Here is a 27,648-nt window from a genome sequence, read left to right as displayed (position 1 = left end):
ATGCAAAACACAATGGCAGGTCAGACCGCACACGTCCATTCTCCTGCTGTAAACAGTGTTACAAGCATAATTTGGTGGGAAACCAGTTACAGAGGCTTGATTTGAAGGCTGTCTGAAGTTCATCCAGCAAACAAACCTTCACAACATTGTGCCAATCTTGAATGTAGCTCAAATGTCACACAGCAGAAGACGGGGCAGGACAAGTTAATACACGGCAATAACACAATCATGTTGTCCTGCAGTTAGGAAAGAGACTGCAGATCTTCTATGTGATGTTTGTATGTGCAATGGGCACTGTGAGATGTTGGCGGTTGCCTGAGCAACGGCCAGAACTGGATATAGGAACTAGCCAGACTAAAATGTAGACATGCACATTGAGTGATACAGTACACACACACTTGACAGCCATATTGAACAGAATTATAGTCTTTCAGCATTCCAATGTTCACCTCGAAGGGATCTCAACAAAACACCCAAAGCATAATGTTTTCCAAATCAAACCAGTGTAAGCTGGGCCAAGTACATAACTGGCCACAGCAAGAATATAAAAAATGGCAAAAGCCTGGTTGTTATGTCTGAGATCAAGTCTATATTTAGGCAAAGGACTGTTTGCTCAGAATAGTAAAAGGTGAAGCAATGCAATCTCAATGCATCTTTCAAGGGTTTGCAGAGGTAGTGAACATTTGACACAGAATCCACATAATTGTGAGATCTATATTTTATACATTTTTGGTTGCATATATATATTCTATTTTACATTTTTAAATTAACAATGTAAACAATATTCTATTTTATTAAAGCCAGGTATGAATCACATCAGTTTTTAAGCTATTTATATTTATTCCAAAATAATAACTCAAGGCAGCAACAATTTAAACAATATATTTGTGAACTTATGTTCAACTTTTTTATTCTTTTTAATATATAACTTGTAACTATTTTTTAACTATTTTTAATTTTTCAGATCATAAGTCATCAAAGCTCGATAAACATTGGTCACAGACACAGAGATTTACTTTAAAATATGCCAAGCCAATTACTCACTAAAAAACGTATGAGTTGTCTACTTACTTTATTAGTATTCCCAGTAATGCCATTATATTGTTCATTTAGACTGATTTGCGAACATGGGAGGCGGGATTTACTGCATAAACCAATCACAGCCAAACATAACCAGTCATATTCAATCATATTGCAATGGAGGCATTGCCTCCTCTCATGTAACTTTTTCACAAACCCTAGTCATGTCCCCGTTTGTCTTTATGCATTATTCTATGAAAACCATAGCATGTTCACACTGAAAACTTCAAAAAACAAAGTGTGGAATTTTGGACACTTCATACACTCAACTGTTGCCGTTTTCATTATATAGAGTCTTTATCAGATTTCAAAATTGGATGATAAAAACATAAAATTCATACACTCGACTAGACAGTTGAGTACACAGCATAAGTGCACTGTGTATAGTATGTCATTTGGTACACAACTCATATGTTTATGCTTCTTAATGAGTGTATACAGGACTGCAGAATGATTCACGAGCAGTTGAAATGATTCAGTTCCTTCAGTCATTATATCACTCAGTCATTCAGTCTCTGCTCTGATATATTTGTGAATGTGTGAACTCAGCAGTCAGTTATGCTGATACTTAGATGGTATATAGGTTTCAGTGAGTTAGATGAGTCAGTTACTGTGTTAGTGAGTCAGTGTGGTTGTTTGTCCAACAGTGTCTCTGCCAGTCCATGAGTCATTGGCCAGTGATTTCATGAATCATGTGCAGCAGCTCTGATAAACGCGATCAGAAACACTGCCTTCACAGCTCCAAACACAAATGATGCAGGTGTGCATGTACAGCCCAGAGCCATGTGTCTCCTTTCATCCAAGATGAAGTGTTTTGGGGAATCTTAATGTGACAGTGGCATTAAAGCAGCGCTTTCTCGACTATGAGGTCAGTGTAAGAGAGATTCAGGCCAGTGTTGCACTCGTGTTGTTAATGCACATTTGTGAGCTTGTTCAGTTGCAGTTGTGCAAGTGGGAAACAACCAAGCAAGCACACACAGAGTCCGCACAGGGACATATATTAGTAAGTGCACTGAATGTGTGAGTGTATTGAACTATATCACTCTCCTAGAATGCCCTTGGCTGCCCCGGGTTGAAAACCATGAAAATGAAAAGCCTGAACAGTGGTGTAGGATTTCAGGTATGGCACTTTTAAAATACTAATATTGTAAGTTCTACATTCACAATGCAAGAAATTCCTGCATACATTTATTTGCTACAGGAGAGAGCAAATTAATCCACAGAAATTATGTTAATTAAATGAATTATGTTAAATCATTTTGAGTTTAGTGAGCCTGCAAATGTTGTTATTACTTGCACAGTAAAGGAAGTGCCTTTTTTGTTTGAACGTCTGTTAAAACAGACAGTCGTGGCTTAATGGATAGAGCGTCGGACTTGTAACCCGAGGCTGCAGGTTCGAGTCTTGGGTCCGGCAGGAATTGTCGGTGGGGGGAGTGAATAACAAGTGCTCTCTCCACCCTCAATACCACGACTGAGGTGAGACCCTTGAGCAAGGCACCGAACCCCCAACTGCTCCCTGGGCGCCGCAGCATTGGCTGCCCACTGCTCCGGGGGTGTGTTCACTACTGTGGGCACTTGGATGGGTTAAACGCAGAGCACGAATTCTGAGTATAAGTCACCATACTTGGCCACACGTCATTTATAAAAAAAATTCAACTGTTCAGTTTGCAACATAGCAGGTAAAATATTTTGTAGTAAAAAAGGGCACAACTAGACCAAGCCTGTACACTGCCAAATTACAGTTAGTATAAAGGGAGGACTGAGAGGGCAAAAGTTAATACCATATGTTTAGCAATTATGTGTGTATATACATATATACAGGTATATTGCAAGTAAAATACTGGTATATTGCAAATTATGAATGTGATACATTTTGTGTGTGTGTGTGTGTGTGTGTGTATTTACATTTTATATTTAATAATTTAGCAGACACTTTTATCCAACGCGACTTACAAATGAGGACAATGGAAGTAATCAAAATGAACAAAAGAGCAATGATATGCAAGCCCTATGACAAGTCTCAGTTAGCTTAACGTAGTGCATGTATCAAGGTTTTGTTATTTTTATTCTATAATAAATAAAAAGAAAACAGACAGAAAACTATAGAGAAGCTAGTGTTAAGTTTTTTTTTTTTAAAGAAAACAATCAGTAAATGAATAGAGTGCAAGTCTTAAAGGGGCCAGTTTTTTTTTTTTTAAAGGGGTCATCGGATTCCCATTTTCCACAAGTTGATTTGATTCTCTAGGATCTTAATGAAAAGTCTATAACAAACTTTGGTTAAAATTTCTCAATACCCTTTTTACCCTGTCAAAATCAGCTCTGTTTTTAGCAAACTGTTTTTTAGTCCATGTCGCTTTAAATGCTAATGAGCTCTGCTGACCCCGCCCCTCTCTTCCGTGGGGTGATGAGCAGACTGTGAACTTCAGCCACAAAACTGGCTGACCCTTATACTCACTACTTCTGTATGAAGCTGGATCACGAATGATTTGCACGAACATAAACACATTTCAGCAGATCGTGGATCGGTGCATTCCGTTCAAAAAGGAAAGTAACATTAATCCTCTGCGTCTTCAGCGGCTCAGATGCCGGGAGGAAATGACGACTGCTATGTTCATTATTACATCCAACAACAAAACACCTCAATAGCTTAATAGGACACATCTTGGCTGTTTCTCAATATGCGTTCTTCAGCGATCTTGCGTCCTTGTGTTCTCAAGAATGCAAGTACAGAGGATGCATGAAAGTGCCCGGATGTGTTCTTGAAATCGAGGATGCATCGAGTGCAGACTTCAGAGAATCAAACCATTAGAAATCCCAGAAGACGCTGCGTTCAAACAAAAGGTGCTATCTTCTAAGTTGTGTATCAGATCCAGATGAAAATACCTGTAAATAAAAGCTGAAATGTTAATCTCTCATCTCATATTCATCTTTTGATGTCAAACCCAAATGTTTACAGTCTACAGCCAAAATAAAGGAATTGGCCTTACTTTTGGAGGGCACTGTATATACACACTGTGTGTGTGTGTGTGTGTGTGTGTGTGTGTGTGTATATATATATATATATATATATATATATATATATATATATTAGTAGTAGCACGGTACACAGATGTCACGGTTCGGTACGTACCGATCGGTTCAGGGGTCACGGTTCGATACGATTTCGGTACAACAGGAAAAAAACACAAATCTACTATGCTCGGTTTCTTTTCATTTATTTTGAACAGAGAGTAGTACTGTAGTAATACTAAATATTATATTACATTATATATATATATATAATCTGCAGTACATATATACATACAAGGAATAAATTCTTGAAACTATATATGCTGAGTTTCAGTTAATTTTTGTGACAGGCTTAATTTGTTCACAGAAAGGAAACTCAAATGGATTTGTTTTCATTGTGAGTAACGTTACACAAATAAAGGCAGACCTTTATGTGATGCATTATTAAGAAGACAAGTGTTTAAAGTTGATTCTGCTGGTATAAGGAAACAGTTGAAGTGATAGCGTCACACACACACACACACACACAAAACACATCAGTTCCAGCATTGCTAAAGTTGGTACTTTATCAAAATAAAATATAAACATCAGCGCACCCGCCTCTGTGTCCCCGTTGGAACACGACTGAAGTACAAAGCCTATAATTTACATAACAAATAATAGTTTAGCATTCAGATACGTTTCATCACAAGTATGGAAATATTATGGAATATTTGGATTTGTGCCAAATGAGAGAGGTAGGATACACGAGCACAAAGCCCCATTTCGCAAACAGTTGAGTGCACAAGCCTTTAAAGTATACTGCTTTGTCAGTCTATGCGAGAGACGCATTCAGAATCAGCACATGGTCACTGTTTAGTGGGCTTTGTTTTCAAGCGCGCAACTCACGGCATTCACTGTTCTTCTGCTGGCGGTGAGCAAATAATGCTGCATTGCTGCGGGCGCCCCCTTCTGGATTGGGGGTGAATTGCCTGTATTCGTTGTAAGGTATCATGCACCTAACTGAGATGCCCGTACCATGACGGTTCGGTACGAATACATGTACCGTGCCACCCCTAATAAATATATATATATATATATGCATAGATTATATATATATATATATATATATATATATATATATATATATATATATATATATATATATATATATATATATATATATTTACACACAAACACACAACTGTACAGTATGGTACAGTTGAAACAATATCTCACCAGCACCTGACTGGCACTGGACACACACACAAACACAAACACACACAAATTATGAAAATATGGCCTACCTTTCTATCTATCTGTCTATCTACCTCTCTCTATCTATATGAGCTATGTTAAAAATAAATCTTTTTTTGTCAAGTAATAGTATCATTTTGAAGCCTGATTGCCTGTGTTGCAAGTTTTTTGACTCTAAGTCTGTGTGAGAGCTTCTCTGTGTGTGTGTGTGTCCAGTGCCAGTCAGGTGCTGGTGAGATATTGTTTCAACTGTACCATACTGTACCCACATGCTGATAGTCACACTGTACACAGGCTCAGCCCTCAACCCACTCCATCTGTTCATTTCTCTCTCTCTTTCTCCTCTCTCTTTCCTTGAATGCTTCCAAACTCCAGCCTCCATCTAAAAGCCAAATGTAAAAGCTTTCAGTGAACCTCTTATAGACCACGAACCCAAGGCCAGGGGGTCGCTCATATCTCCCCGTCAACTCTTTCAGTAACTCCTCTGTGTGTCACCTCCTACCCTGCTTTCTATCTCAGTCCTCTCTTCTCTCCAACAGTCCGACCGCACTCCTCCTCACATATTTTCCATCGCGCCTGCACAGAGGGATGCCAACGGTGGCCATTCTCCATATCACCCACTCATCCCTGCCCAGATCGAAAACAAGCCAGGAATGAATTGATGTGCATAAAGTGATGGTCTCACTTCAAGTTGGCACTCACTTTTTAAAGTTACAGGCATCTCACACCCCGCCGAACCTCTCTGCCACACACTTCTTGTCGTCCTCTCTCTCTCTCTCTCTCTCTCTCTCTGTCTCTCTGATGTTTTGGACATTAAGTTCGTCCTATGAAGTGACACAGACAGTTTATACAGTAGCCGTATCCGAAACTACTGTACATCCAGTGATGACTACGCAATCTCAACATACAACTATTAAGACGTTACACAATCTTCATAGTGACAAACCAACAAACCGACTGTAACACACCACGGTTGTATTTGTCGAACTTAATGAGAGTTTCAGGTCTAAAAAGAGCCAACACATGATAACATCAGTGCACAAAAAAAAGCCAAGCAGACACTGTACGAGATCAGCACCACATCAAACCTAACACAATCCACAATAAACGCAGCAGGGGCTACGAGAAAACGGCGCAAACATCCCCTCCTGAGTTATCATTCATAATTTCTTGAATGTACACATGCAAATCACACAAATCACACACACACACCCGACAGAAGAACCCAACAGCATCAATCCCTTCCAGTGAAGCAAACTACTCAAAATCAGCAGCTAATAGAGCCCAGCACATTCTCTCTCTGTCCCACACACACACACACACAGAAACACAGAAACGCACACCGGTTTAGCATTCTGTCCATCAGAGCAGCAGTGTATCTGGCTGGAGGCAGACATTGTATTGTGAGGCCGTTAACAGAGAGTCAGAAGCAGCGATTCACACACACGCACGCATACGCATGCATGCAGCGCTGGATACGCGCTACGCTGGCTAATGCGTGAGCGAGCGCTCACTCTTCCGCACATACACACACGCACACGTCCGAACGCGCGCACACATGCATGCATTGCAACACATCCCTGCCTGTCGGTCCACTCCATCACTCTGGCTCGTTCCTTGCACACATGCGGCGCTCTCTCTTGCCCACCTCCCTCCCTACCAACCGTGAGAAAAACATGAAAACAGCCAGTACCTGTAAATGAACCAGACGCTGCGATTCATAGGGCCTAGCGACGGCCAGGACGACGAGAGGGAGAGGGAGAGAGAGAGATCCTCCTCTCCACATCCTCCCATCGCCATTTCCCCCCCCTCCTCCTCCTCCTCCACCTCCTACTGCTGCTCCTCTTCCAGCCAGAGAACAGCAAGCGAGAGCCGTGCGAGGGGAGGAGAGGAGGAGAGAGAGACGGAGAGAGTGAGAACGAGGGCCTAGCTCTCTCAACCCTTTCATACTTAAGACGGAGAGAGAGAGAGCAAGAGAAAGAGAGAGCGATGGTTCACTGTGACTGCGACAGAGGAGGAGGGAGAGTGAGCGAGGCAAGGAGAAAGAGAGGGAGGGAGGGCGAGATAGAGGGACAGAGAGAGAGAGAATGTGTGGTTGGAAGACATGGTTTAGCATGAAAGAGGAGAGAAATGATGTAATTTGATGAAGGGAGAGAGGGAGAGAGAGGGGCTTGAGGTGACTGAGTTTGTTTGCTGATTAGCTAATGCATGCATTGAATGTAAAGGACACTAAGAGGCCGTTCACACAGGAACCGTTTTAATACACCTAGGAACATATCGCAGGTGTCTTGTGACACGTTGGTACAGTTTTTGAACTGATTTAACACATCATTGAAGCTCAAAAATGCAACAGCGCTCATGGCGTGAGACGCTTAAAAAACAGCAAGGCGCACCGTAACGGTCAAAAGCATCCATCTAGTGCATGTTTAGATCGAAAATATAAAAAGCACATGGCTAATGCGTGCCTACGCACACCTGCTGCGGTATAGAAGATCAAACCATTTGGAAGGTGTAATTGAAATGCCAAGCACCAATTTCACTAGGGCAAGACAACTGTCACACACTCATCTGTCTCTCTTTTACTGTTCCCTTTCATGTACACATCTGCCTCTTCCACTCTTCTTCAGCAGCCATGTGAGTTGAACAGAGCGATGTTTCTATCACTGCCTCCACTAGTCACTGTTTTCCCATTCATAAAACTGGCAGCAGCCTTTGAGAGGCAGAGAGAGACAGGGAAAGAACGAGAGAGAGAGAGAGAGAGACAGCACTCTCTAGTGCTCTTGTCGGGTAGCCGTAGAGCACTACAGCTCTGAACCACCATCCGCCTATTACATCATCAATATCACCAGCTACTGAATGATCGTGTTTTTTATTTCTAGTTTCAATGCTGTTGCCTGTGGTCACACCTGATTCACAATCTCTGGATTCATTGTACACTGACTGACACATGATACAGCAGTCTGAGGCACTGTGATGTCTGGATTTTTTGTAATGTTTTAAATACAAAACAATGGCCAAGACAGCAGAAGTGTGAATTTACCAACTCGTGTCACAAACACTAGGATAAATATTGTTTTAGTATTAGGCATATTAAAATGAATTTGCAGCAAAACCTCTGAGATTGAATAGACACACATGCTAACTTTACTCAATTAAATGGTTATCTGCATTTTATTATGTGCATCTAACATGTGCATCTCCCCTGCTCTTACGACCAAACCCCCAACCCATTTTCAGCATACAATCCATCAGTTGAGAACAACTGATCTAAACCATACACAATGCAAGTCCACTACCGTTCAATAGTTTGGGGTTAGTAAGAATTTTATTGGATTTTTTAAAGAACTCCAGTCTTCAGAAATCATTCTAATATGCTGATTTGCTGCTCAAGAAACATTTCTTATTATTATCAATATTAAAAACAAAATATTTTTGTGGAAACCATGATTTATTTGAAACACAATTTGTTTGTAAATAATTTTCTTAATTATAGATGCTATTTACACTAAGTGCAAATAACAATGGGTTCAATTTACACTAAGTGCAAATAGCTTTAGATTCTATTTACACTATGTTAAAATAGCAGGATTTTCTGCTATTTATAATACTTATTGCAAATAGACGCAATAATCTGCACCTCAGTATTGTAGTACATTAAAACAGTATGCAGTAATTACGAATTGAGTGTAAATTATAGTCAATTTATTAAATGTTTGCTGCCTTATTGGGACAATAAGCGCTCCCTACACCTACCCTAACCCTAACCGATACTTTATATTAAACTTTTCAATTATTTCCTTCATTTTTATTGAAAATAAATGCCTTTCCGATATGATATGATATTTGAAAAGGGAGAAAAAAAGTTCAAACCCGGGTCGATCGCGTCGAAAAGAGTGGAACATGCACTATATCCTCTGCGCCACTGGAGGTGATGATCAACAGCTGTCTTTTGTAGTGTTGACTAGCCCAATCACACATTGGTGGGCGGAGTTAGTGTAAATAGCCTCTGCCAACTGCCAACTCCGAATTAGAAATGCCTTTACTGTCACTTTTGATGAATTTAATGCAAATTAATGCAATTTAATTCAAATCTTACTGACTACAAATGGCAGTGTTATATTGCTACAGTATACACTTCATGTAACAGTGTTAGTTTTTAGTGTACATTATTTTTATGGAAAAGCAAAATATACTTGTCAAAAATATCACCTGTAAGCTTTTCTTTGTCCTAGTAATTACCTTGTCTCTTGCTATGAAATCAGTTCTTAAATAATACCTTTGCAAACACATTGTACTCACGCTGGATTATAATTAGATAAAACATTTCTATTCAGTTTGAAAGAGACGAAGACCATACTCCTTGGATTAAAAATGAAAAATAAAAACTGGTTTAGACAATTGTTTTTTGTTTATAGAAACTAAAACTTGTGGGGTCTTTAAAACTATTGCAATAATCTTCCAAGTTATATGACTAAAGATACGTTCCAAAATGTATTTTAAAAGCATTTATTACAAGAGCTACTGCAAAACCTTAAAGAATTTAAGGGATATTCTCTATTTAAGACATTAACTTTTAAATGCATAAAATAAAACAATAAGTATTTTCTGCAGAGTTAAGTATGACTGGTTTATAATGAATAATTGAATAAAATAATTTACATAATTACATAAAATTAATTAACTGTCAAAAAGTAATTGGCATGTTAATTAGCTCAATGTTTGTAATGGTCCAAGAGTCCCTGCATGTTAATCAGACAAATAAGTAGACCATGGGTCAGTGACATTAGCCACACATGCTATGTGTACCATTGGTGCATGGTTGAGTAATCACTGTCACACAAGCAATAAGAGCGAGAGACATTAATATACATCTCACTAGCCACTGGACAGAGCCAAGAGGATCTGTTTACTTACACAACCGACTGTTTCTGCAACTATCGGGACAGAAAAGATTCATGAACAATCTCACACACTTCTTACTGTCTTTTAAAGTGTATGTGGGTATTGCTCTTGTCTGTGCTGTATATTTCATCCTCCACTGAACCTGTTGCTCTATTCCTGTCTCTGCACCGTGGCAGTATACACTTCCACACCCATCTGCTTCCTTTTCTGCCTTCTGTCCAACTGACCTTTGCTCTTTCCTCTTCCTCTACTTGTCTTCCCACACCTATCACACTCTGTCCCTCTCTGCCCTTTATTTTTTTCCTGTCTTCTCTTATTATCACAGTTCTATGCCGACACTGTCCCTTATTTCTGCAATGACCTTGAGTAGAGGCTAAAAACCCCTAAAATCACACTACCTTACCTTAAAGGGACCCAAAATGACAATTTTGTCATCATTTACTTACTGTCATATGAGTTTTTGTCTTCTGTGGAACACAAAATGTCCAAGCTGTACTTTTCCATACCATAAAAGTGACCACAACTACTAAGTAAGTTTTTCAGTAAACCACGACTTTGAATGTGAATCATGACTGTTTTTCACACAAATCTCATCATATATAAAATGACTTCGAAAATAGTACACAAGTTGTGAAGAATACTTTTGTGTGTGTGTGTGTCATTTCTGGAGCTTGACAGACCCTAGAACAGTTTTTCTCAACCTTTTGGACTCCATTCTTCACAAAAATATTCCAAGAGCCTACACTCCTAGTTTCAGTAAATTAAATCGGGTTTCGAGAATGTTCTCCGGGGTTACCAGTCTTTTTAACCAATGCATTTTCATGATATTTCCAGTTGTTCATGATTTACTGAATAAAATATATATCTATATATCTATATATGAAGAGTTCAAATGCAAAAGCCTCTAAGTGCCATCTGAAATGTTCTTCTAATATGAGCATTTTTATCAGGCTCCAATATTTATGTTCAGTTATTTGACTTTTATTGCATAGAAAAGGACCTATGTATTGCAATTAGAGTAAAATTACTGAACCTAAACAGGAGCCTGATGAAAATGCTCAATTTAGAAGAAAATTTCAGATGGCACTTACAGGCTTTTGCATCTGAACTCTTCATAAATATCTATATGTATATACATATCTAAGGAAGGGAAGTGGTGTGTGGCCAAGTATGGTGACCCATACTCAGAATTTGATCTCTGCATTTAACCCATCCAAGTGTATACACAGTAGTGAACATACACCCGGAGCAGTGGGCAGCCAATGCTGCAGCACCCAGGGAGCAGTTGGGGTTTCGGTGCCTTATTCATTATAAAAATGTCCAAGGACTTTTAATATTTTATTCAATTAAATGACCTATTTCAATTTATTCATTTACACCTTTTTCCATATTAAACTACCTCATTTATGCAGGTTTTTCAGGACTGTTGGAACCTATGTTCTTCAAAAGAAACAAACAGTTATGGGGACAAATTAAAATAATATGTTTCTTGATTATTAGCTGTTTTAGTTGACGTTAATGCTTGTTTTGTCCTAATTTAAATTATTTTAAGTCATCTTGAGGCCCCCTTAGAGAGTTGCTGATGCTATTTGAGAACTACTGCACTACACTGGGGAAAAAAATGTACTGATATAAATGAATGGTTTTAGGTCAACAATAATATTTAAGATCACTGAATTAACCAAAATACATTAACTTATACCAACAAAAGTAATTTTTATAGGGTAGATATTATAAAATAGAGTTTCCATTACTTTAAATGTATAAAGAAGCGAGCAGCTTGGTCATTCGGCTAAACTTCTCATAGTGTTCTGGAACAAAATGATGACAGAATTATCACTTAGGGTGAGCAATCAAGCACACCAATGTACCCACCAGACAACGCATGCACAAGAAGATAGCGAGAGACCCTTCCCCCTACCCCTGTCACCTCCCTCTCCTTTAACAATGTCTGTAAACAAAGCGGAACCTATGAATGAAGGAGGAGAGCAAGCGAGGGAATCGAAAAAGAGGGAAATGCACATCTCCATCTCTCAGAAGAAACACAGTCAGGGATGAGAGAACTGAGAAGCGAAAGACATGGACAAGAAGAGGAAGAGAGAGCAAATGGGGAGAAAAAGCAAGAACTCACATCATCTCTGTCAAAGCCTCTTTCGTTGGATGTCGATGCTGGTCCTCGCTGCCCTCCCCCTCCGTCTCCCTCTGCCTCCTTCGCTCTCTACGGCATTGCTGGATCCACAATCTACTGCCTTATTCCTCCTCTTTCTACAACTCTCACACTCTTTCTGTCTTCCAGCATGGTAGACTACACAACACCGCTGTTCATTCAGAGCATGTGTGTGATGAAGAGAGTGAGAGAGAGAGAGAGAGAGAGAGAGAGAGAGAGAGAGAGAGAGGAGGGGAGAAAGAGCGAGAGTGAGCAAAAGACAGGGAGAATCAGCAGGAAGAGAGGGGGTAAGGAAGTGTGGATAGTGGCAGAAGGCGTATGTGTGCCTGTACGGTACAGTATGTATTAGTGCGCGTGTTCCCATATCTGTATCGATGCCAGAAAACTTGCTGGCACGTTTTCAGCATAAGACTGCGCAGCCGTGTTCGAGCGGACTCATTCGGTGAACATTTACCTGAAATTATACTGTACGTCCTTGACCCTATTACGCAGATTACTGTCCTATAAAGAGATCACATGCGCTGGGAAGGGAAAAAGAGAGTGCTGCAGGGCACTCAGGGACAGGGACGCTGGAATTGTGACACAGTTGAGCTCGCACGGACTGAAGGAAGACAAGGAGCAGAGAAGGATGATGCAGAGAGAGGAAGCTGCTATTAAAAATGATTCGGCGAGGGAAGGACAATGACGGAGATGGTGAGGCGATGCCAGAAAGGACGTAGTGATGTGTGGGGTCCTGGAAAAGTGGGGCTGGGATGAGAACAGAAGAGCTGAGAGGTTGGAGGAAGAATAGAGACAGTTTGATGAGAATGTTTTTATAGAATTTAATCTAGCTAATATAATAGAAATAAAAAATTGTGTTATTTGATGTTTGTTCATAATACATTAAAGCTTATATAGAGCTAAAAAAATGTATTAAATGTATTAGTATAAGTAGAAATGTTGAACATATATATATATATACACACACACACACACACACACACACAAGTACATCTAAAGAAAATTGAATATGGTGAAAAAGTTAATTTTTTCTTGTAACTTATTTCAAAAAGTGAAACTTTAGTTTTAATTTTGATGATTAGAGTTTACAGCTCATGAAAGTCAAAAATCAGTTTCTCAAAATATTAGAATATTTACATTTGAGTTTCAATTAATGACCATCTCTTGTTCTTCTCCTCCTCTCTCTCTCTCTCTCTCTCTTTGAAACCACAATAATGGGGAAGACTGCTGACTGGGCAATGATCCAGAAGACAAACATTGACGCCCTCCACAAAGAGGGTAAGTCACAGAAGGTCATTACTGAACGGTGTGGCTGTTTACAGAGTGCTGTATCAAAGCATATTAAATGCAAAGTTGACTGGAAGGAAGAATTTGGGTAGGAAAAGGTGCATAAGCAACAGGGATGACCACAAGCTTGAGAATACTGTCAAGCAAAGCTGATTCAAACACTTGGGAGAGCTTCACAAGGAGTGGACTGAAGCTGGAGTCAGTGCATCAAGAGTCACCAGCTCAGACGTCTTCAGGAAAAGGGAGCATCTTACCTGGGCTGTGGAGAAAAAGAACTGGACTGTTGCTCAGTGCTCCAAAGTCCTCTTTTCAGATGAAAGTAAACTTTGCATTTCATTTGGAAATCAAGGTCCCAGAGTCTGGAGGAAGAGTGGAGAGGCACAGAATCCATGTTGCTTGAAGTCCAGTGTGAAGTTTCCACAGTCTGTGATGATTTGGGCTGCCATGTCATCTGCTGGTGCTGGTCCACTGTGTTTTCTGAAGTCCACAGTCAACACAGCCGTCTACCAGGAAATTTTAGAGCACTTCATGCTTCCTTCTGCTGACAAGCTTTATGGAGATGCTGATTTTATTTTCCAGCAGGACTTGGCACCTGTCCACACTGCCAAAGGTACCAAAAGCTGGTTCAGTGACCATGGTGTTACTGTGCTTGATTGGCCAGCAAACTCGCCTGACCTGAACCCTATAGAGAATCTATGGGGTATTGTCAAGAGGAAGATGAAAGACACCAGACCCAACAATGCAGATGACCTGAAGGCCGCTATCAAAGCAACCTGGGCTTCCATTACACCTGAGCAGTTTCACAGGCTGATTGCCTCCATGCCACGCCGCATTGATGCAGTAATTCATGCAAAAGAAGGCCCAACCAAGTATTGAGTACATAGAAATGAACATATTTTTCAGAAGCCTGACATTTCTGTTTAAAATATACTTTTTTATTGATCTTATGTAATATTCTAATTTTCGGAGACACTGAATTTTGGGTTTTCATTATCTGTAAGCCATAATCATCAAAATTTCAAGAAATAAAGGCTTGAAGTATTTCACTCTGTGTAACATATGGGTTTCACTTTCTGAATATAAAAATATTGACCTTTTTCACCATATTCAAATTTTTTTAGATGTACCTGTATATATATACACATACATACAGTCAAACAATAATTTATTCAGACACCTTCATCATTTCTAACATAATTACAGTTTATTCGCTATAGTTTAGAAAATGGTAATAAAATATGACAAGAACTCAGAGTTAAACTGTGACGGAACAACTTTATTTTGATAATGTCAGATAACTTTGATAGAAAGGTATGTAATGAATAAGTACATAATTAGATAATACCAATTTAGGTCAAACAATTACCAAGCAAAGCTTAATTTTGTTCAGTATGTGGTATAAAAATTAGCAGTTAAAGAAAAAACACTTAAGCAAAACATGGTCAGGTCAAAGTGTCTGAATAATTTTTGGTCCCAAATTTTTTATCAGTTTTACTGGTAGTCCACTGTATGAAGAATTTTTGGGTACAATACGTCAGTTTAATTTATTTTGCTATCCTCACTTACATAAATGAACTATAGTGTTCTGAACCCCCTTAAAAATTATATGGTTATTCTGGTGTCTGAATAATTTTTGGTTGAACTGTATGTATGTATATATATATATATATATATATATATATATATATATATATAATGTGTTTTGAATTACTACTGATTTTTACTACACTAACATGTTTCACACTTGTATAAAGACTTAGGGTAAGGTGCCAAAAAGTTTTTTTTCCCTTTGGTCATGTCAGCAGTTGCAAGATGCTTTTGCATCCATTTATTCAACTATGCATCCATGCATCCCTCTCTCTCTCTTTCCCTTCCTCTTTAGTGCCCTTCATAGTATGACCTCCAGATGGAGTCACCACAGGGGTGGGAGGGTGATGGAGAGAAAATGACAGAGTGCAGGGGGTGAGTAAAATGGGAGGAATTAAAAGAGAGAGAGCAAGCGCAAGAGAGAGTTGGAGCGGGACGAGGAGGTGACAAAGCCAAAAATAGAGGGGTGAAAAAAAACAATTACAAACTGAAAACACAGTAAAAAGTATCAGTCTGTGTGTTTGTTAGTGTATTTCTACGTGTGCGCGAATGGGAGTAAGCGAGTGTGACCAGCAAGTATAATGAAAAATATGATTTATTATGTGTATATTTGTATGTAAATCATTTGCTAGGCTGGTATTGTGTTGTCTTGCAGGCTACTGGGATGAAATGAGCGTGAGCTCTCTCCGTGACTGGGACAGAATGACATCACATGAGGCAGCTTTATGTTTACTGTGAGGTGCTAATGAAAAGAGCACAGCAGTGTTAATTTACCAGCACACGACTCACAGACAGTTAGACAGTCTGAGAGAGAGTGAGATTACAACATGGCCACCAAATACAGATATTACAGTCTTTCGTATTTCATTTCATCGGTGTGTAAGTTAAATTCAAAGGGACTGGGACAATATTTTTAGTCCCACCCTGCTCCCCAAGGCCAAGTGCGTAAGGCTACACCATAGAGGACCTCAGTAGCTCCCCTCATTTCCCCAAGCCCCTGGCAACATATGACACATTTTATGTGAACCATCCTACGAAAGTAGATTACGGATGATAGGGGCCGTCCACACAAGAATGTGTTTTTGCATTTAAATATGTGAGACACAGAGCAGTTGGTTAAAAAAAGGTTTAAGTTTTTAAAAGCTGAACTTTCTTATAACTTGACCATAAGCACCATGGTCAAACACGTTCATAACGCATGTTCACAGAGAAAAACATTCCAACATGGAAAAGCAGCATATTGGAATGTTTTAAATGAATGGCACCTCACCCTAAAAAAATTCAATGAATAAAATACGTAAGACATTAAGGGCTTTAAAATCACTCGTAAGATACAGTTAACACGACTCGCCCCCTTCAGACGCTCTGACAGACTTGTGCTGCGGACAGATAAGTTACTTGCGCTGTTTAATGCGTTTGAAATGTGGTGTTTTCCTCAGTGCATAACTTACTTTTCACAGGTATATTATTATCCATCTGTACTTGTTAGCAAGTCATGGAAATATTTCCATTGTGCTGTCAGGAGAGCATGAGCCTTCTGGATGCGATTCTCCGTCAAACATCGCAGACTTCAGAACGAGTGCCGCCACGCGCATGCGCGCCAAACAGACAGAGTGCAATACGACAGTAATTCGAATATAGCCATAATAGCCTATACATTTTTCTAAAATATTTGTAGTTGGACAATAAATATGCCATGTGTAAAATTTTAAACCTACAAGTAAGTGTATTTTATGACAGCAGTAACTGTAATGTGACTTTAATGGGGTAATCAAAATATAATCCAATTAATCTGTGCTTTTTTATTTCTTTTCAGTTAGTTTAGTGAATTTAACTTTTGCTTTAAAATGCATTATTTGTGTTTTTAGATTACAATACTACAATATTAGAATGTAATATATGTGTATTTAATTCAAATAGAAAATTTAAAATTAAAAATAGAATGAAACATAGAAAATACCAAGATATATAGGCCAACCGTATATTGCAATTCAGACAAAAAATACTGATATATGATTTTTTATTTAAATCTTTTGGCCATATTGCCCAGCCCTACAATCTGGGCATAGGTGTTTTGCTTGGTTATGGTTTACTACTGTGGAAATGAAGTCTACAACCTTCACCCAAAAAATTAAATTCTGTCATTTATTACTCACCCTCATGTCGTTCCAAACCCATAAAACCTTTGTTTATCTTCAGAACACAATTTAAGATATTTTTGATGAAATCTGAGAGTATTCTGAACCTTCACAGCAATGCAACTGAATCGTTTTATGGCTCAGAAATGTAGTAAGGATATTGTTAAAATAGTCCATGTGACATCAGTGAACAACTGTAATGTTATGAAGCTATAAGAATACTTTTTGTGTGCAAAGAAAACAAAAATAACAAGTTTATTCAATTATTTTTTTCTCTTCCGGGTCAGTCTCCACCGGCATTCAGGAAAGTACCTCAACGCATGCGTGTGATGCTCCTAATGCAGGAGCCAGCATTCTGATGTCGAACCCAGAGGCGCTGTGGTTTGTTGACAAGCAGAGGAATACACAATAGTGTTGGGTGAACTATACCTTTGAACACTACACTACACTTAGTGTACATTTAGTACACTACTCTTACAGGCAATATAAAGCTTGAATAGCAATGCCACACTTTAACCACTTAAATGATGATGACTAAATGTAAAGTACTGTAGTTAAATTCAGTGTCACATTCTTCAGCGCCAGTCTCAGCTATTTAATTCTAAAATTAATTTAACATAACAGACTTGCATCTGACTTCCAAAACCAGTTTCACAGGCCGCAAACTTTGAGATGCATGAATCACATGCTGGCATCTCTGTCTCCATGCCCGTCAGTCTATCACTCACACTCACAGCAGTGCGAGAAAAGGCGCCAAGGCCTCCTCAGGTGAGTCACTGCCAACGGCAGCATTTCAGAAGAACCGACAGAAAACTCTCCACATGCTGAACGAAACTCAGTCTAACCCACGAGACATGCGAGTAGATGATAAAGAATGAAAATTCCTTGATGGTTTCTGATAGTTGTGAGAAACTAATCTTTGTGGGAAGAATGCAACTTGAAAAGACCAGCATTTTAGATGCGTCTTAACCATAGTTAAGAATACACTCTTAAAAATAAGGGTGCTTAAAAGGTTCATCACAGCGATGCCATAGAAGAACCATTTTTGGTTCCACAAAGAAGTCAGTCAAAGGTTCTTTAAAGAACCATCTCTTTCTTACCTTTTTATAATCTGAAGAAGCTTCTTTACTTACAAATAACCTTTTGTCAAACAGAAAGTTTCTTCTGATGTTAAAGATTCTTTTTTTTAGGCACCTTTTTTTTTTAAGAGTGTACCTTAACCAGGAGTCACGTGACGTGCTCATGAACCTAGTCGCACTCGAGCAGAGCTCCATACGTTTGGCCTCTTTTTGCTGATTTTTTCGTTTTGTTTTCAATTTTATTAATTGGTGGTGCGTTACCTGATGGCATGCAGTTGTAAACAGCAGGAGTTGTCTCCATCGGCTTCTCCGATTAAGAAGAAATCCAAGCCACCGACAGCGAGCGATATGATGGACAAGATTGTGAACACTGTTACACACTTTGAGAACATTCTAAGAACCGAGTTGACTGCGATGCGGAACGAATTTGCTTCTCACATGTCAGTTGTTCAGTCGCTATGCTCTAAACTGGATCTTCTTACAGGGGAGATGAGAGAACAAAAGAAAGTTGTTGCAGATCACGATAGGCCAGTAGCCGCGCTCGAGCAACAGGTTGTGGACTTACAGGATCGCAATAGGCAATCTGGTCGGATTGCCTGAAGGTTCCGAAAAGGACGACCCTATGGGCTTTTTTGAAAAGATCGCTACCGACGTAGCTCCCGTCTCTGGCGGGCAAAGAGATTGAAGTGGAGCGAGTGCAACACGTGTACACAAGGCTCTCCTCAGATCATGCTAAACCACGGGTTTTCATCTTTAAACTGCTGCGGTACACGGACAATAAGCTCATTCTGCGGGCCGCCAGACTCCACGCCCAGGTGAAAACGTCCGATGGAGCAACGCTGTCTTTCTTTCCAGATTCTTCTCCGGTTACCGCAAAAAGAAGTGCAATTTGCGCCAATTAGGAAGGAGATGAGAGACGCTGGTATCCAGAATTTTCTCCTTTATCCTGCAACGCTGAAGGTCATTCTCAATCAAGGTGAACCTAAAATGCTACACTCCCCAGAAGAAGCGAAGAGTTTGTCTCAGATCTCATTCATCCACCAACTCTCAGTGAACTCCAGCTGGACATTTGCTGTCTAATCGGAGAAGAGATGCTCTAAATGGTTGGGTGACTCTGTGTCCATCACTGTTCACTTTAATGTCACTTCTTAATTCATATTTCATTGTGCATACAGTATCGCTTACTGATTGTGATATTTTATTTATTTTAGTTGTATTCTTTATCTCTCTTCTCTTTTTTAATTTTTTTTTTAAATAGAAATACTATCTAGTCAATATGTGACTATGGGGACAAATTTTGGTGCTACAGTAATGTGCAGGGTTTTGTTGACGCCACGGACCATGTTAAGGGGTGCTGGCAGATCAAGGTTTGTTCTTGGTTTGATCTGCCATAGTTCATGGGAATGTATTTATGTTTTTTTGAATGGTAACGGGGAGGGTGGGGGGTGGTTTAATGGTAGACTCAACTGGTTTTATTCTCAAACTTTTATTTTGTCTTATTATGCAGTAATTCTGTAATTGTCTTATTATGCAGTTTGATACCTATGACTGACCTTAATATTCTGAGTTGTAATATTAATGGCCTAAATGGCCCTCATAAACGTACAGGTTTTCTGGATTTTTTGCGAAGAAGAAAGATTGATATAGTGTTAGTTCAAGAATCCCATTTGAAAGAGGAGGATATATGCAGGTGTAATAATAAGTTTTATGAAGTGGTATCTCACTCATCTTCGGATACTAAAACCAAGGGTGTCCTAATATTGGTTCGGAGGACTTTAAATATTACTATTTTAGATAAAGGTTGTGATACATATGGTAGAATAATATATATAAAAACAATAGTGGAGAATAGGAATGTTGTATTTCTCTCAGTTTATGCCCCTTGTACTCCTGACCCTACTTTTTTCTCTGTTTTGTCAACCTCTCTCTTGAAGTTTTCAGATTTTGAAATTGTATTGGGTGCAGATACGAATTCTGTAATGTTGCATATCTTAGATAGATCTGGACCAAAGGAATCACGCTCTCAAGCTTTGTGTTCTGGCAAACTTCGGCAACGTGTACCCTCATCCTCGTTGGTGGACAGTTGGCGTTTATTAAATCCTTCTGCTAAGTCTTTCACTTTCTTTCCTGCTACTCATAATTCCTATTTGTGAATTGACTATATTTTCATTTCTACTTCTTTATCTTCAGCTGTTCGTGATGCCGATATCTGTTCCTTATCTCTGTCAGATCATGATGGAAATTTGTGCAGATTATCTTTGAGCCCTCGGCCATCTCGTGCCACTAGATGGCGATTTAACCCTAATTGGTACAGGATGAAAACTTTTGCAGTCAATGCAGAAATAAATTTGCTGAGTTTATTGAAATTAACCAAGGTTCAGTGGATGATCCTCGAACACTTTGGAATGCAGTTAAAGGATTTATAAGGAATAACTCAATTTCATATGCCTCTTTCCTTCAGAAAAACAGACACAAAAAGATAGTTGAACTGGAATCACAGCTCCAGAATCTGACTTGATAATCAGCGTTGTTTCTCAGACAATACACTCAGTAAAATCATGGCGGTTAGGGCCGAACTCAATTCATTACTGAGATTCAGGGCAGAATTCCTGATTCAAAGATCCAGGGCAGAATTACTATTTTCAAAGGAGTAGACCAAGCCACCTTTTAGCCCTAAGATTACACAACAATGAAAAGTTTGCTAATATTTCAGCTGTGAATCCCAATCTGGGCTCGTTATGACAGACCCAAAAGACATTAATATCGCCTTTCACTCTTTTTACTCTAACCTCTATACTTCATCCGCTGATGGTGACCCTGACTCTTTTGCATCTTTTCTGTCCAACCTTGATTTACCTAGACTGTCAGATTCAGATTCAGAATACCTGGCTGAACCGATCACTCTTCAGGAGCTGGAGTCAGGAATTCGATCTATGAACAAGGGGAAATCCCCAGGCATAGATGGCATTCCAGTCGAATTTTGTACTACTTTTTGGTCGGATTTAGGCCCCCTCATGTTACATATGATAGATTTTTCAGTTAATCAAGGCTTATTTCACCCATCCATTAATATAGCTGTTATTTCTCTCTTGTTAAAAAAAGATAAAGATCCGACTTCCTGTTCTAGTTACCGGCCACTTTCTTTGATAGGGACTGATGTTAAAATATATGCTAAAGGACTATCTTGTCGTCTAGAGAAATTTGTGAATAGGCTAGTTCACCATGACCAAACAGGATTCATTAAATCTCGCTTCGGATAATTTACGCAGATTATATCATATTATTAATTCAAAGAATTTGAATTCACAGTATTCACAGTATCCTTGCACAGTATTATCTCTAGATGCGATGAAAGCTTTTGACCAGCTAGAATGGAACTATTTATGGGCGGTTCTACAGCATCTGGGTCTAGGATCGATAAATATGATAAAATTTCTGTATGCCAATACAGCAGCCAGACCCTATTGGGGTTATTTGCCCTATACTTGGAACCCTTAGCTCAAGCGGTCCGACAATCTGAAACTATTTCTCCCATAAATAAAAGGAATACTCATCATCATATTTCTTTGTTTGCTGATGATTTCTTATTGTTTTTGGAGAAGCCGTCACATTCTATTCCTCATGTGCTGAATTTATTTGACCATTTTGGATCTCTCTCAGGGTTTAAAATTAATTGGAGTAAGTCATGTTTACTTCCGCTCAATTCTAAAATTGATTCCATGTCCCTTTCTATATCTATTCCATTGGTTCAAAACTTTAAGTACTTGGGGATAGATGTTTTTCTATACTATAATGGTATTCCAGCCAAAGTATCCTCAGATTTGGAAAATTAGTCCTCCGCCCTTTAGCAGTTTGGTTTGATCCTGCCGCTTCTGTGTCTTGGAGAGCAATTGAGGAATCTATTGTTTATTGTATAAATTGATGCATCTTGTTTTTTCGGGAGTTCCGCTTAGGCAGTGTAAATCTCGGTTTGGTCCCATTGTAACCCACCTCCTCTCCACATGGAGGGATGTTGAAAGACGTTCACAACTAGCTACAAAATGGCATAGGCATTCGCCTATTTTCCACAATAATAACCTTTTGTCAGGCAGTACTCAATTTCATTGTCTGCAATGGACTCATAGTAAATAAACACTCTGGGAGATATCTATGATGATAGTGGTTTAAAATCCTTCCAGAATCTTAAAACTCAATATAATCTGCCAGACACCTCCTTTTTTATGTATTTGCGCATTAGATCGGCCCGATGGGCATATGGGGTGCCTTGGAACTCAACTGCCTGTTCACCCTTTGTGCAAACTAATCCTTCCTTCTGAGGAATCTCCCTCCTCTGCTTCAGTCATCTATCTCTTTCTTCTTGAGCATTCATACAAACCTTTATCTATTACTACTGTTTGGGCTAAGGATCTTACTGTGGATGTGCGTGTTTTATTTTCCGATCAGGTATGGGGTATGTTTAAATTTTCTTCTAAAAACCCTAATCACCAAATGATTCATTGGAAATTGCTGCATAGGGTTTAATTGACTCCAATGAAACGTTTTTATATGAATCTGTCATCTTCTCCTAAGTTTAATTTCTGTTCCAAAGGAGTTTTAGACACGGTTTTGCATTTAAAAAAAACAAAAAACAGTGTATCTTAACCAGCAAGATTTCCTTTGACTGCAAGTTTTGTAATGTATGCTGTATTTTTTTGTATGTTATGCTTTAGCGAGTCTTTTACACTGGTCTACTAGCTCAATCAGCAACAAACCTGGATAAAAAACCTCTAAACTGGCCTTCTCAGCAGGAAGTCGTTCATTACAAACATATTGACATCTACATATCAGCAATGCGCATCCATAAATTTGAAAGTGTTCTTACCTGGGCGCGTCAAAGCTGTCGTAGGATCCAACAGTGTAATGTCGGAAGAGTCGCTTGGCTCTCTCGCTGCGGCTCTCTGAAAGACACACGTGCATCCACATCATCATGAGGTTGGGTGTGAGAGTGCAACTACATCATGACAGGAAAATACATGTCCGACTTGAAGTTTCCCGCTCTGACAGAGCGCGGTGGACCCAACCACGGTTAGTTTAGCCACCGTGAAATGGCACAATCGGTCTCTCTCACGCTCCAGTAGTGCTGTAAACTATTAATAGTCATCATAGCTGCTCTCCCTCACCAAGTCTGACATCACAACATCACAGAAGCTGTGGCAGTCCGACTGTCCTACACCTACATCTGGGACTATCAAAATGACAGCTCCGAGTGTAGCGTGGATGTCTTTGATACACAAAACCTGTGTGTAATGTTTGTGCGTGTGCATGAGGAGTTTCACCTGAACGGGACTCCAGGCTGCGGAGAGCCACCTCCTCCACACAGTCAGAGGGGAACCAGCCTGTGCGCCCGCGAACCGTCCCCTCCCAGTAACCTCCTTCACCCACACTCAACACTGAGAGAATCAAGAGAGAGAAACAACAGTGTGTGTGTGTGTATGTGAGCAGTAAACATATGAACAGTATACAGTCACAAAACAAAATAATATATAGACCAGAAGCGTCATGACCAGACACATTTTTTATCCAAATGAATTTTGAATAACCATCTTTTATATTTAGATTCCACGATTATTGTAGGTATATAAGTGTTTGTTTAAAATGCTGTGGCAGAAATCAGTCATGCATATGTCTACATTTGTCGAATCGACCTTTCACCACTCAAGAACTTCCACAATATGTTTTTACTTGCAACTGTATGACTTTTGTATGATTGTCCCACGATGACTGCTGGGAAGAATGTCACACACCAGTTGCTGAAATTAACAGATTTAAAACATTAAGTATTTGTGTACAAAACTTTAAAGTCTAAAAAATGGTCTCAGATTCGAGTCTAGCTCAGTGGTGGACCAGGCTTTCTAAATCAGAGAAATTTATATTGATAAATTTACATTCAAACCTATACGCTATTGTTCAAAGGTTTGGGGTCAGTAAAATGCTTTTAATGTTTTTAAAGTCTTTAATGCTAATCAAGGCTGCATATATTTAATCAGGTTTTAATACAATAAAAAAAGTAAAATAACTGTTTTCTATTTCAATATATTTTAAAATGTACTTTATTTCTGTGATGGCAAAGCTGAACAGTCTTCAGTGTCACATGATCTTTCAGAAATCATTGTAATATGCTGAATTGCTGCTCAATAAACATCTAGTATTATCAATGTTGAAAACAGTTGTCCTGCTTAATATTTGTGTGGAAAAAAAATTTTCAAGATGCTTTGATGAACAGAAAGTTAGAACTGCATTTCTCAGGCTGGAAATGACAGTTCAGTTTTTCATGACCATGGGACCCCTGTATAAATTCAATTGTATACAAAAAATAATATATAAAAATATATATAATACATTTACTTTGGAGATGAATGTGGGTCCCCTGCACACACTTATATTATGAACCATCAAAACTGTTTTTCTTTTTCTTTGGCATCATCTTATACCCCTTAGGGCACCAAAACAGCTTGGACTGCCCCTGGTACCCCTTAAAAACATAGGTGCATGACGCCTCTGATACACACTCAAAGCAGGTGCATATGACTTTCTTCATTCAGATGAATCCAATCGGAGTTATATTAAAAATTATCCTTGCTCTTCCAAGCGTTAGAATGGTAGTAGACGGGTAGTTTTTTTTCAACAGTCCAAAAGTAGTCAAATAATGCACATCCATCCATAATAAAATGTCCCTTACATGGCTCCAGGAGGTGAATAAAGGACTCCTGTTGTGAATCGATGCGTTTCTGTAAGAAAAATATCCACATTTAAAACGTTATAGAAACTTTTCTCTCATTTCCGCTAACTGTCGTAGGCGTAAGCCATTCCGCCGGTGACGTAGGATGCCCGGTGCTGCGCCGGTGATTAGGGATGAATGCAGAAGTACGACGGAGAAAGAGCAAAACAAAACGCCGCTCACGAGTTAGAAACACAAAATGAGGATTTGTAAAGAAGAAAGTCGGAGGATTTCAATATAAGCCAAGAGGAGACTGGTTTTCCTTTTTCTAAAGTAAAGAAACTGTGCTTCCTTTGCTCCTGTAAACAAACTCGAGAGACCAGCATATCTCACCAGCGTGTGCGGGACGCATACGTCCTATGTCATTTTATTGTGGATGGATGCGCTTTATTTGACTACTTTTGGACTGTTGAAAAAGACACCCACCTACTGCAATTCTTAACACTTGGAAGAGCAAGGATAATTTTTAATATAACTCTGACTGGATTCGTCTGAAAGAAGAAACTCATACACACCTAGGAACTAACCCTTTAATCACAAATCACATGCAAAATCACTATCACTTATGAGTTTACTAATTCATTAAGCAAATACGCAAGCTATGGTGACAGATGTAAACAGAGTGATGTACTCTAGAATTAAACACACATACACACACTCGCATGCACGTTGACATTTCTCGCAAACAGACATATACTGACATACCAACACATATCACCAGAATACATACACAGACAACGTTTATCCACACCTGTGAAAAACAGACAGAAACAAACAAACATTTAATGGCACTCTTGCTGACATACACAAACACACTCACAGAACGCATGTTCACATAGAGACACACAAACCCATTCACCTTTGACTTTGTCTCCCTTGTTGAAGCTGATCTCGCGGTCCCCCTGGGCCGAGTGCGAGCGGGTGGCCACAAAAACACGGCCAGGCACGGCACTGTAGAGACGCCGCCGCTGCCCGCTTGCTGTGCCTTGACTACTAATAGAGCCAGCCCTGTACAAAGGCACACGTTTCAGACAACAGGGTTAACATTAATTTATGCACATTACCGGCTCGATTCATTCAGGTGTCCGTCTTCACAAGACGTGAATATTGATGATGATTGAGGCATAGACTTCACTGAATGACCAGCTATAACCTTGTCCTTTCTACTCTCTTTCTCACCCTTGTCTTCCCCGTGTTTGCCGGCTCCGATCGTCTCGGTCGCCTGTTCGGCCACGGGATGGGGAACGGGTTCGTGCTCCACGGGGACTGCTGGAGCTACGCAAGGTGCCGCCATGCTTTAGACCCTGACAGATAGACATAAGCATGATGAGTAACAATTATAGTTTGAACATCCAAACCAACAGAATAAAACCATATTGTACACAGTGTCAAACCAAAAGGTCAGGGTTTGGATGGTCAGCATGGCCCAGTTAGCGCCTTAACTCCCATGCTAATGGATAGCTTTTATGAATTCAAATTTCTAATTTTAAATGTTTAATTTTCAAATTTTTACATATTTTTGCAGATTGTTTTAATTAATATTTTTTTATTAATATTTAAACAATATTACTGTTTAAAAGTCTGAGGTCAGTGTATGTATATATATATATATATATATATACAGTCCCTTGCGAAAGTATTCACACCCCTTTATTTTTTTTCACGTTTTATGATGCTGCCTTTTGTTAAACTTTTTTTTACGCATCAATCTAAACTCCATTTACCATAATTGTAAAGCAATAAACAGGTTTTTAACATCTTTGCAAATTTATTAAAAATAAAAAACTTAAATGATTCCATTGCATAAGTATTCATACCCTTATCTGGGACAGTTTAAATTTAGCTCAGGAGCATTTATATTGTTTGTAGATGTTACTACACTTTAAGTGAAGTTAACAAGTGGCAAATTCAATTGAATGGGTATGATTTGAAAAGGCACCCACATCTTAATAAAAAGTCTAACAGCTGAAAATGCATATCAGAGCAAAAACAAAGCCCGGACTTTCTCAGACCACATTGCTAAAACTGCCCGGTCCTGCAGATTTGCTTTATTCAACATCAAGAAGATCAGGCCCTTTCTCTCGGAACATGCTTCACAACTCCTTGTTCAGGATCTTGTTCTGTCCAGGCTGGACTATTGCAGTGCTCTCTTGGCAGGTCTTCTAGCCAGTTCTATCAAACCTTTATAATTAATCCAGAACGCATCAACACGATTAATTTTTAATGAGCCGAAAAGAATGCACATCACACCTCTGTTCATCAGTTTGCACTGGCTACCAATAGCTGCTCGCATAAAATTTAAAGCATTAATGTTTGCCTACAAAACCACCTCTGGCTCTGCACCCCTTTACCTAAATTAATTACTTCAGACTTATGTACCCTCTAGAAGCTTATGTTCTGCAAGTG

At 39.2% G+C, this 27,648-nt stretch overlaps 1 protein-coding gene across 1 annotated transcript in view; it reads right to left on the bottom strand.

Annotated features, from left to right (window-relative positions):
* The window catches only part of LOC306865424 (SH3 and multiple ankyrin repeat domains protein 1-like), a gene marked incomplete at its 3' end in the record, with an annotated part of 76,040 nt that overhangs the window by 23,380 nt on the left and 25,012 nt on the right, over positions 1-27,648 (bottom strand). Inside the window, exons 11-14 of the mRNA XM_079410008.1 lie at positions 26,422-26,546; positions 26,102-26,250; positions 23,801-23,914; positions 23,347-23,422 (exon numbers count right to left, since the gene is read on the bottom strand). Coding sequence (XP_079266134.1) covers positions 23,347-23,422; positions 23,801-23,914; positions 26,102-26,250; positions 26,422-26,546 — 464 coding nt within the window. The remainder of the gene's footprint in view (positions 1-23,346; positions 23,423-23,800; positions 23,915-26,101; positions 26,251-26,421; positions 26,547-27,648) is intronic.

The sequence above is a fragment of the Barbus barbus genome, assembly GCF_936440315.1.
Source record: "Barbus barbus genome assembly, chromosome: 4".
NCBI classification, from domain to species: Eukaryota; Metazoa; Chordata; class Actinopteri; order Cypriniformes; family Cyprinidae; genus Barbus; species Barbus barbus.
The sequence above is the reverse complement of the archived record's forward strand: the minus strand, read 5'-3'. Positions and strand labels throughout refer to the sequence as shown.